Source organism: Phoxinus phoxinus (genome assembly GCF_949152265.1).
Source record: "Phoxinus phoxinus genome assembly, chromosome: 4".
Classification (NCBI taxonomy): domain Eukaryota; kingdom Metazoa; phylum Chordata; class Actinopteri; order Cypriniformes; family Leuciscidae; genus Phoxinus; species Phoxinus phoxinus.
Window position 1 is genome coordinate 21,059,838 of NC_136879.1, and position 12,490 is coordinate 21,072,327.

The window sequence follows — 12,490 nt, forward strand, 5'->3', positions numbered from 1 at the left end:
AGTAAACAGTGATATTGTGAAATATTAATACAATTTCAAATAACTGTTTTCTATTTTAATATATTTGAGTGAATTATCTGCATTATTACTCCAGTCTTCATTGTCACATGATCCTTCAGAAATCAATCATATAAGCTGATTTGCTGCTCAAGAACCATTTCTTATTATTATCATCATCAGTTTATGTGTTTTTATGGTGCCTTTTTCCAGGATTGGTGAATAGAAAGTTCAAAAACATTTTGAAATAGAAATGTTTTGTAACATTATAAATGTCTTTCCCTTCACTTTTGATGAATTCAAAGCATTTTTGCTGAAGAAAAGTATTAATTCCCTATTTATCCCAAACGTTTAGTAAAGTGTTTCTTTAAATTTGAATATGCATTACATTTAAATTGTTGTATTTTATTTGAAGAGTGAAAGCTTCAGTCCACATTCACTGTACTTGCATATGGATTGAATAACAACTAACAGGTTAGTTTGTACAATTCTCACTAAAACTCCAATAACAAATCCTCAATTCCATTTGATCACACACACGGCTTGAGAAGCATTCGGCAATAACAAGACTATGAAAACGAGTGAGTTTCGTAGGTATATGTAATGCGATTGATCCTGCAATCAATCACCTTGTTTCAACTCGGTTTAAGCCATGTGTCATTTAATGCAAATGAAAACAAGGGTGTGAACGTACTGTACAGTCCATTCAAGTACCTCGTTTCGTGTGTGTCAAATTAAATAAGCCATTCACTCTGACACAAGTCTTTACATATCACAGTGGGGCTTTTCAGGCTAGACTAAGTCTATAATCTTTGATTTTACACATTGGAATTCATTATTTTCCACTTTGCACTTGCCGTCCACTCTAATGGACTCTAATGCAGAGTACTAGTGCTGTAGGTGCTACACAACACAGCGTGTTTTTAAACACATCGCAAGCAAGAACAATGCGTGAATCGATATTCGTTTTTGATTTTCTGAGCTTAGACTCGTGGTCAGAGCAGGAGAAAGTGACCGCGCTCCGTAACCTCTGCATTAAGTGATTTACCTCGTCTCTGTTTCTCTCTCAGATGCGGAGGAAGCTGACGGTGGGGTCTCGCCAGAAGACCAGGATTCAGCTTTTGCAGGTGCTGCATTTCCTCCTCCGGCTCACTGCAGCTGCTATTTATCAAATGTAGAAAAGGCCTGACACCCCAGAATTCAGATCAATTTCTCAGCTCGTACTTCAGTTTCCATGGCCTTTACCGGCCTGTTTCATGTGCTTTCATAAAGCCTTGGGGCTCAGTGTTTTCTCTTCTGCGGTTTGGTGCAGTTTTGCTCGAGCTGAACGCTTTGGTGCCATTTAATGGGACACAGTGGCAGTTATTGACCCTTGATTCGGGGTACGGAATAAACTGACATTAGCTCGCGGCAAATTCGAGGTCCGCCGGATACTGCTTTGCATTTTGATTGGGTTTGTGTAGAAAAGATTCATTAGGGTTTTCAATTTCCTTGGATAGTTCCTATGTCATCAGATTGATTTGGGAATGATACACTGTGTGAGGGATTTTTTTTTCTTTCAGGGAGAGATTTATCAACGTCTCTCGTCTATGTGAATAAACTAGTTCATGCGGCATTGGAGGTCTTTTCACGCGGCGAGGCATGACTCGAGCGTGTCAAATCTGTACGCTCTGTTCTGCAAAACAGTGACATATTGCAAATCCAACGAGACGGTGACAGAGAATAGTTGTGCAAATTCAATCCATGACATCTTTCAACTTCATGAACAATGGCACAGCTGCCATTAATATATGTATCTTGTGCCCAAAAAGTCTTTGAATTCTTAAGTCATGCTTTAAAATGCCATTGCACTGCTTGACAATATCTACCAAAGTAGCAAAAAATGATGCTCTAAGTAAGGCCAGCTAACACATTCTGAGCTGTTTTTGCAAATACCTTTAAGCAACTGGTGTGATTTTTAGTGGATGTTTTAAGTATGTTCCTTTTTAGGACCTTTCCACCAAAAGTACTTAAAAAGTATTTTAAAAAAAGTTACAATCGAGATATTATCATTAACTAAAACCATAAAGAATGCATTACTTGAAATAAAATAAATATTTATTTGTATTTAAATGAATTATTTAAACTTAAAATATAAAGCAATTATATACAGTATAAGTCGCAAGGCAACATTTTCATTTTTAATTAAGTGCAGAACTAAAATAACTAAAACTAAATAAACTAAAACTCGTATATAGACAGACAAGACAATTAAAACAGAAAATATAAAAATACAATCTAATTGAATACATTAACAAAAAGTATAATATTTCATCAATGATACTAAAATAAAACTGGTTACAATTAATTACAATTAATTTATTAGAAAATTGGCGTTAGTTTCAGTATTCAGCGCTGGTTGGACAAAGTAAATGAGCCGTTATAAAAAAAATATATTTAAAAAAGATTATTAATGAAAATTATTATTTTTAATAGTTAATTCTTAATTAATAATAACATTTAACAAAAATATTAAGTATCATCATTATTAGCATTTTTATAATATATTATAAATAATGATTTATTGTGTTGTTTAATTTATTATTTTTTTATTATTATATAAAATTATATGCTGCACTTTCTCACATTCCTGTCCAGACAGTTTTTAATTGGTCAGAAGTTAGCAAAAAAAAAAAAAAACATTGTGTGATTGAAACCCACCAGAAAGTGTCCAAATACTTTCAACATTTTGATCTTAATTGTAAACAGTTACCGTATTGTTTTTACACGTTTAAAACCATACTTACAACCATACAATGTTTAGCTTGAAAAGTCACTTGTCTTTAGAGTCCAGATACTATTTGGGGCCACTGACTGTATATCCCTTTAATAAAATACACACAGTTTTTTGTTTTGTTTTGTTATATAACACTTGTTCCTCAACAGGTCGTGGTCTTCCTGTGTATGCCGTGGTGATCCTGGTCGTGGGCGGCCTCCTGTTATTCCTAAATCCGCTGAGCTGCTTTCTATTGGCCAGATTTAAAAGAGGGCGGAGCCTGAAAGGTATCCGACAGCGAAACTCCTCAGCGTGTCAGCGCTTCTACTCTGCGCTGTTAGACAGCGTGTCCCAGACTGGTCGACTCTCAGCGACAGCACGCAGCGCAAAAGGGATGAACTGTCTGAATCTTAATATGACTTCTCACTTTTAAATCCATCTCTCTCTCTCTTTCTCTTATCTCGCTCGCTGGCTCCTCAGCCATCTGCATCATCCCGCCATCTCTCCTTTCCGCGGCAGCTGTCACTTCCTCCCTTCGTCTCTCCCCTTATCTCGCCCCTTTCCCTTTCGTCCTCTGTCATTCTCTCTCTCACTCACCCCATCTGTCTTTTTTTCGCCTCGCCCCTTCCTTCAAACTGTCAGGTGTCTTGTCTCTCCCCTCTCATCTCTCGCTCACGACTTTTTTTCCCCCTTTTCCTCTATTCATGAACCTGTCGTCCTCTCTTCTCGCTTTCAATTTGGACGGTCCTTTTTATCAGTTTATTAAAGCTACTGTCACAACACAATTTGTAGGGAGGAACCAATAATTGAAATGGTGTATGATGAATGTTCCGTACACAAACAATCTCGTGTTCTGTCTTTCTGGTGTTCAGTCTTTTCTGGTGTCCTTTCATTTCTGTCATGCTGTGACCTTTGCCCTCTAACAGCCCACTCTCCTTTGGTTTTTGCCTCCAGAGGACACCAGGAGCATTTCACAGGAGACGAAAAGCGAGGAGAAGAGGTCAGTCGTGTTAGTTCTGTTGCAAGTATGCCCACTCAGCCCCTGACCCTGAGGTGTCTTCACCCTGAAAACATAAGAGACGAACTAGTTTCTCATGAACATGTGACCGCAAAACTTGTTACTTGGTTGCTAGGTTGTTATTTACTGCCAACGTGTAATGCTTGGGATTAGGAGAGTGAACAAGCCCCTACGCCTTAATGTGAGCAATAGCAATGGTGTTGTGTGGCTTAGAAAGCCGCACTAACAAGCAAGACCAGCATGCTGTGATGGCTTGAAGGCATTCAGAACAACTTCTGCCTGTCTGGGTGAGGCTTCCAGCTTCCAGTGGCTATAGAAGCCCTCAAGACGGTGTATAGAAATGCTGCTTAGCTTGCATCTCCATAAATAGACTCCAGAGAAGTACAGAGTTTTTATTTCACCAGCCTACATTTGACAGAGTCATGAGCTTAAAAAAAAAACAGGCAGAATAGACAAAAGTTTGGGAGTTTTAGTTGGATATTGGAAAAAGAGAAACCTTAGGTGTGTAACTTAAGTGCATGTAACTTGAAAGGTGCACAATGTGACTTTGTTTTTGTGTAAAATTAACTCAATTTAAATAATGAGATCAATCATTCTTCCAAAACGTGTTTTTGTCTTGCCATGATTCACTATGGTAACTTGTATGTGTTTATATTTTAGACTTGTCGGGATGGTTTTCAAAGGAAATTGTGTCACTCGCCCGTCACATCTGTAAGTCACATATGTCCACCAAAGCGTTTTTAGCCAGCTGAAAACGCCGAGCTATGTGCGCTTGAGAGCGTTTTGGCAGCGCAGTTTTTTTCAGTTGAGACGCTTCGTTGCTATGATACAGAATATCCGTTGGTCGGTGTGGTAAACCACCCTCCTCCACTGTGATTGGTCGTTTGGGTAAAGTGACAGTGATGAGCGCGGCGTTTTAACCAAAGTTGAACATCCTTCAACTCTCGGCGACCTGTCAAAAACGGTGATCACTCAGCCATCCGCGTGAAAAAACGCTTTGGTGGACACACGATCACACCTAAGCCGATCACACCAGACGTGAGAGGCGCCTTTTTAAAATTGTTTTCCTATGGCAGTGAGCGTTCTGTGCGCTGTTTATTTGCACCAGGCGCCTTGCGTTTTACCGCCTTCTGCGCCTCGTGTTTTTGCAGTTGAAAAAAAATTAACTCAGAGTGGAAAAGCGCCTGACGTCATTGAGTGTTTTTCCACTGTCCAATCGAATGAATGGAGAGGCGGGCCTTCCGTTGTAGTGATGAAAGCTACAGTTGCTTTGAACGCCCAGAGAGTGCGTTGATAGAGGATCAACTTGTAGCGCTCTCGCGGGTTACCAGAGGCTAACGACTTCACGGACCGTAACTACCACAATGTTAACAGAAAGTAAATAAAGTTAATAAAAAGCTGATTTAACGTTTACTTGACTGACAGGACAGTCGTTCGATGGTTGCCTAGCAACATAAAAAACACAGCGCACTGCTTGTTCTGTGTAATGGGCCAGTGCTGTGCACCTCGCGTTTTCGAACCTGAAAAACGCGTTTGGTGTGATCGGGGCCTAAATAGAGAAAAGCTGCTCCGGCTACTTTGAGGCGTGTGGAAGTGCCAGAGGTTAGTTGTCACAATGAGCAAAGAAGATTCCCCATCTCAGGGGAATCACCCATTTTAAACAAACACCGAACAGAGGAGAGTCTGCTGGGAAAAAGAGAACGTGACAGAGCTTGTAATGAAACAAGAATCAACATTAGCTTGGCTTTACAGAGATGATGAGAACTGAGGGATTTAAAAATGTTGTCAAAGGGACATGGAGTTGGTGTTTTATATTACTCAATATGTGTGTAAAGTATTTTATTGAAGAGATAAATTGCCATATGTATCTCTCTAACAGAGTTGATTGTAAAGCATTATCTATTGTGAAGGGTCATTTCATTATGGTTGTTGTAACACTGTGCTGGAATTTATTTTCAAGGAAGTACCGTGTCTATTAATGGGTAAAGCTACAGTAACATCTTCAGCTTGAGATCCTCTAAACGGATTATTTCTCTTAAAGCCTAGTAGTGGGGGGGTTTTTTTAGCAGTAGGATAACCATATTCCTCACGCAGAGCCTAAGCACAACCAAAACAATGTTCTTCTGCAAAATACTGTACATGCAGTTTTGTTTTTAACTGTTAGAGGGCCAGAAGTGACATACTGTAATGTACCTTTAAATTTAACAGAAAATGACATTTATAAAGCAGTAAATATCCCAGGATATTCAATGAGAAATATACATTATATATTTGTTGATAGTGAAAAGTGGGCATTACTTCGTGGTTAAGATGATTATAGCCTAATTGAAATACGGGTAAGAAAGCGGATCAAAATTATATTAGTTTGTAACATTAAATAATTTATATTATTTTTAATGTATCAACAGATTTGAATATATTAATATGGAATAGGCCTATGTGTGTGTGTGTGTATAAATTTAAATGAATGCCAAAATTATACACGCCTATATATGATGATTCTGTGTATGTATACAACATGCATTAAGTGAATAAATTGTGATTGAAAATTTAAACCTTCTAATAATTTCCCATTAATTTCCAATTTTCCTACTTTTTCCTCCCTGGTTGCATAAGTTCTTCTTTCTTGTCTGGTTTTTTAACTTGCAGTTGTGATTTGTGAATGTGAAGTTTCTCTGTTTCTGCAGGTCCATGTCGAGCAGCTCAACACGCTATGCGAGCAGAGAGCTTATCAACGCCTCGGCACAGCGAACGCTCCTCATCGACAGCAGCTCTGAGCCTGACAGCAGCGTCTATGAGAGCTACGGACGGGTATATCAATGGACACTCACACAGCCAATGGAAAGGGCTGTTCTAGCAAAACGTTCAGATAAAAATACATAAAAAAAGAACGTTTGCTGCCTTGTAATGAAAAAGATCCCAACTGAATTCACAAACAATATGTATTGCTACTGAGGATGTCCTTTCTTTTTCCCTACATCTCAATAGCAGCCGAGTTCTCATTATTACTACAGTCCTGCGCTGTATACTCACCCTGAAGGCCCCGAGGATCATGGTGAGACTACATTTAATGTGGTTATGCACACTTTACAGGGATTTAAAGCTTAACTTTTTATATTTTTTAGGTTCATATAATCTCCCTTTCTTAAATAACTTCCTGCCTATTTAGCAAAAATCCCCAAAATAAACTATATTTTACTTCTAATGTCAGTGCCACAAAAGGGTGTTGTAGGTGGTTGCCAGGGCATTTCTATGTGACTGCTAATGTTTTTTTTCTTATCGCTATACAGTTGCTAAGATGTTCTGAGTGGTTGCAGCCCATCACTATGCAGTTGCTAGGGTGTTCTGAGTGTTTGTTGCTCATCGCTATGCAGTTGCTAGGGTGTTCTAAGTGTTTGTAACTCATCACTATGTAGTTGCTAGAGTGTTCTGAGTGTCTGCTGCTCATCGCTATGCAGTTGCTGGGGTGTTCTGAGTGTCTGTTGCTCATCGCTATGCAGTTGCTAGGGTGTTCTAAGTGTCTGTTGCTCATCACTATGTAGTTGCTCGGGTGTTCTGAGTGTTTGTTGCTCATCGCTATGCAGTTGCTAGGCTTTTCTGAGTGTTTGTAATGCATCACTCTGCAGTTGCTAGGGTGTTTTGAGTGTTTGTTGCTCATCGCTATCCAGTTGCTAGGGTGTTCTGAGTGTTTGTTGCTCATCGCTATCCAGTCGCTAGGGTGTTCTGAGAGTTTGTAGCCCATCACTATGCAGTTGCTATGGTGTTTTGAGTGTCTGTAGCTCATCTCTATCCAGTCGCTAGGGTGTTCTGAGAGTTTGTAGCCCATCACTATGCAGTTGCTATGGTGTTTTGAGTGGTTGTAGCCCTTCACTATCCAGTTGCTATGGTGTTCTGAGTGTTTGTAACTCATTGCAATGCAGTTGCTAGGGTGTTCTGAGTGGTTATAGCCCATCACTATGCAGTTGCTAAGGTGTTCTGAGTGTCTGTAGCCCATCGCTAGGGTATTCAGAGTGTTTGTGTGTCCCTAGATGTAAGTTTGTGGGATTTGTTCACCGGTTTTATCACCTGCCAGGCAAAATCACTTAGAAGACGAATAGCTTATCTCGCATCAAGCCACATGATTTGATTTATCATTCACGCCTATTGCACAAACAGCATGTAACTAATTTAATAGTTAGTTAGGGATTTGAACATACCTTATGCCGGGAACACACTTAACAACTAGCTGAAGCATTCTAAGATTGAACTGAACACACTTACAAACTGTTTCCATCGACTGCAGCAGATTTTAAACACCGACTGTGAACACCGACTTAATGCAACTCGGCACGTTTGGGCATGATCAATCGTAAGTATCGAATTACATTCATGATCGGCCTTACAGTCGTTAATTGTGTCCCCATCTTAAGTATGCGTAATAGTAATAGTGATCCTTGCCTACAAAGACATATATTCTTTCACTCTGAATGTGTGAGTGGAGTCTTTTTAGATCACTTCATCAACCAAGTTCTCTGCTTTTAAAAGCTCTTTTGTTTTTATGCAAAGTAAGTGTTCAATATTTGAGCAAACGTTCAAACGTTTTTGCAACTTGAAGGTTCACGGCTGAAGTATTGATGTGCTGAGTTTTCTTCCCTCCAGATGGCAGATTCGGCACCAGCCCTCTCGCTCATGACTATGAGGAGGTGAGAGGCTGGGGGACGTCCCAGGACCTGCAGAGCTACTCACTGCTGCCCCCTGCTGGCCACTCGGATCCACGCGCACCAGTCTCCACATACCATGAGGTTGGTGTGTGAACCAACAAACATTAGATGCATATAATGCCAAATGTGTGATCTCTAACTCATAACTGTACATTTCATATATAAATTCCCAGTTTTAGTTCAAAGGATACATGGTATATACACAAGCTCTGAATTATGGTATTGCAGAATATTTGTATATAATAGATTCTGTCACTTTGCTGTTTCTCTTTTATTTATAGCTGTCGTTTATTGCACTTTTCTCCACAGGGAAGGGTGTACGGTAAAGCTGATGTGGACGTTACAGCCGGAGTTTATGATTCTATGGTGTACAGACGAAGGAGAGACACGGACTTGCCGTTTGAGCTCAGAGGGGAGCTTGTTTAATAAGAGTGGGGCTGGTGGATGCGCCAGTCTAGACTGGCTTGGGTTTACGTGTTGATAAAACATTTTTACTTTTACTTTTCCTATTAGTTGTCTAAAATAAGTTGGCCGTGTTGTTACATTCTAGGCCTAAATGTTTAATGTGTTCAGTAAATATAGATTTATTTTATTTTTTTCATCTGCTACTGTCATACAGTATGTCCCATTTTTAAAACATCAAACAGGGCTTCGAAACACTCCGCTTGTCTGTCATTGTTCGGAAAGCAGATAGCCCCGCCCCCTAACTAACACCATTGGTTCCTTGGAGATCATCCAACGAATGACTTACTTATACACTATAGTTCAAATGTTTGGTTGTCTTGGTTCTCTTATGCTCACAAAGACTACATATTTGATTAAAAAAAAAAATACAGTAAAAACATTTTTAAATGTAGTTTATCCCTGTGATCAAAGCTGAATTTTCAGCATCATTACTCCAGTCTTCAGTGTCACATGATCCTTCAGAAATCATTCTAATATGATGATTTCATGCTTAAGAAATATTTCTTATTATTATCAATGTTAAAAGCAGTTGTGATGATTAATATTTTTGGTGGAAACTGTAATTACATTTGTTTTATGAATAGAAAGTTCCAAAGAACAGCATTTATTTAAAATATAAATCTTTTGTAACATTCTAAATTGTGAATTAAAATGAATAAATATGCTCTGCTAAATGCATGCATGTAAATGTAATTAATCTCTTTCAAAACAACCTAATTTCTGTTTGCAAAAAACATATGTCTCTGCTTATAGGCCTGGGTGTAGAGAAGAAGTATTTTAACATAACCTTTAAAAATGAGTCCATTCGTATACATTAATATCAATTACAATAGCAATAACAATGTGCAATTACAAGCTATTCTAGTAATTGCATATTAGGTCATTAATTTGTATTACTAAGAACTTGATTATATGTTAGTTACTAGTGTGACCCTTGTCCGTACTTTATTTATCTTTCTGAGGCCTAGTTTAGCATTTACAGTACTTAGTGTTCTCATCTACCTTCAGTAATAAAAAAAAAACCTGATAAGAACACACGCGTTATGTAATGTAGTTTTTAAGCGATGAGGTACTATCAAGCATGCTATTATTTATGCTGAACTTAATCGTTTTGCCTGATGGCATGCGTTCCTCTTGGGATTCTTGGAAAGCGTGGAGCTTTGTCCCAAGAGGAAGTCTTTGAATGTGAGAACAGGGATAAAAGTCTTGAGTCCTTGAGTCTGCGGAAGCCGACAACAATAACAACATCAACAACAGCCTTCTTTGACACACATTTGTGTTGTTATCATGTATATGTCATCACAAGAAGCTAAACAGGGAAACTAGGCAAAGGGTGAATTTTTTTATTCGTCTGAGAAGAAATCATTGGCTTGGAAAAGGAAAAGGTTGCCTTAAAGAGAAAACATTTAAATCTTTACATTTATTTACCTTCCAATATTATTTTTTTGTGAAACTCTAGATGTTTTGCAGAACGTTCATGCTGCGCTTTTTCATATAACATGAAAAAAAAAGTGCTGTCAAGCTCCAAAGACTTAAAATACAGCATACTCTCATTCTCTAAGGGGCCGTTTACACGACGCCGGTTTCAACAAAAAAATTAAAACTTGTTATGCGTTTTGGTCGTTAATTTACACGACAACGACGTTTCGGGGGCCTGATAATGCAAACTTTTAAAAACAGGTTTAACAGTGCAAGTTTTTGAAAACGACACCGGTATTGTCACAAGCGTTCAGTCCATAGGCGTATATTTTTTCTTTAGAAAGTGACATCGCCAACTACTGGCCTGGCATGAATAATACAGTGTTTTCAGTTGTTTTCACAGATCTGTGTTAATGGGGATTATTGTGACAACGTTTCCGTTTGTACGTGAAAAATGCGAAGGAGAACTTTTCCGTTTTTAGTACATAATTTTATGTACATTTTAGTACATAAACGTATCCTAAAAAAAAATATTAAATAAGTGTACTATCTATTAAATATTTAAATATCACTTAAATGATTGTCTAAGTTGGACATACCAAAAATAAATAGCTAAATTTCCAACAGGTCATTTTGCATATTTAAGTTTTTGTAACAAAAGGAAATTGGTATTTGACCAACATATTATATTTTTAAGATATACTTAATATTTTTTATGACATTTCAATCAAAATATTTGATAATGGAGAAATGATACTGATCAGTTTCAAAAACTACAATTATTACTAATTTCATATCAATATTTTTAACAATAAATTAGGAAATCGAGAGAGGAAAAATAGATTTTCCCAGAATGCTGAGAGTATTGAAATTAAGTGTTACTTTGTGTGTTTTTGCACAGAATTAATATAGATGGAGATCCATTAGTGTTTAATGTTCTGTTATGTTGGAATTTATAGGGGTTTCTGTTATGTTGCCGTTTTGGGGGGTTACCATTGTGTACCAAGTATCACATGGCCTACTTTTGTGGTGCTTTTTTGTTCCTTTCTGGATCTCGACAGTCCATTGTCTCTATCTACCTTTGTTTTATGAGGGGGGGAAAGCAGCTTTTAGATTAAACATCTCCTTTGTCTTCCACTGAAGAAAGAAAATCATACCGGTGTGGTTATTTCTGGGTGAACTGTTCCTTTAAAATCCATCTTGTTTCTTCTGTCTGCTTTGCTGGATGCTTTCAACTAAGCTGGCTTATCACGAGTGGATGGTAAATTACAGGTTGGGAAGGATGCCAGTGCGTAACAGCTTGTTTAATTGTAAATCAAAGGTAGTCTATAACCCATTGTCTTCTGCGGCTCTAATTTCTGAGATTTTATTGCTGTTGTTTGGCACGAGAACTAACACTGCAATCCTCCCTTTTTCTCCGATGCTCCTTAATGCTGAGATTTTCCTTCATGTCCACGGAGACCCGGCCGTGACCCTGCGCCCTGGCGCCGGCGTGACAGGGAACAGACTTCCAACGCTGCTAATGTGAAAACAACTGTTCAGACACCTGGCTTGAGGTGGGCCGATCTCATCTCCTCTCTTCTGTGTAGCCACAATCCACTTGCCCTGTTGACCGGTTCACCAACCATGTCAAACGCCTCAAGCAGCCACGATGTCTGGAGAGGGGAAGTTATTGTTGCCATGGTTACTGTCCCTTTCCACCGCGTTTAATGTTGTCCACATCGCAGGTGCTTTGTGATGGAGGAAATACCTGCGTTTTTAGTATTCCATGATATTTAGAGCATCTGGGCATCGTTGTTTTTCATAAAGATTATTTCTTAGATTGGAATGAAGCCATCTGTGATTATCTTTGGCTTCCAGGCGGATGTGATTTCACATGAAAAAAAAAAAAGTTATGCTTTTTCTTCTCATTCTCCTTTATAATGTATACAACTCAGATCAATAAACCAGTCTTACAACAGATTGTCAACTAGTACAGCAGGATAATAAAGGGGTGGTTGAGTATGATTTCACTTTTCTAACTTTAGTTAGTGTGTAATGTTGCTGTTTGAGCATAAACATCATCTGCAAAGTTACAACGCTCAAAGTTCAAAGCAAAGGAAGATATTTGCTTTTAAAGAAAAGGACTACAACAAA

The 12,490-nt window shown here is 38.4% G+C and overlaps 1 protein-coding gene across 3 annotated transcripts in view; it reads left to right on the forward strand.

Moving 5' to 3' along the window:
* nphs1 (NPHS1 adhesion molecule, nephrin) overlaps positions 1-9,950 on the forward strand; it is a 94,650-nt gene extending 84,700 nt beyond the window's left edge. For all 3 annotated transcript variants that reach the window (XM_079609439.1, XM_079609438.1, XM_079609440.1), the window contains 7 exons: positions 1,068-1,124; positions 2,923-3,039; positions 3,707-3,752; positions 6,458-6,581; positions 6,759-6,825; positions 8,409-8,551; positions 8,780-9,950. In XM_079609439.1, the coding sequence (XP_079465565.1) occupies positions 1,068-1,124; positions 2,923-3,039; positions 3,707-3,752; positions 6,458-6,581; positions 6,759-6,825; positions 8,409-8,551; positions 8,780-8,896 (671 nt within the window). In that variant the 3' untranslated portion in view covers positions 8,897-9,950. The remainder of the gene's footprint in view (positions 1-1,067; positions 1,125-2,922; positions 3,040-3,706; positions 3,753-6,457; positions 6,582-6,758; positions 6,826-8,408; positions 8,552-8,779) is intronic.
* The last annotated feature ends 2,540 nt before the right edge of the window (positions 9,951-12,490 follow it).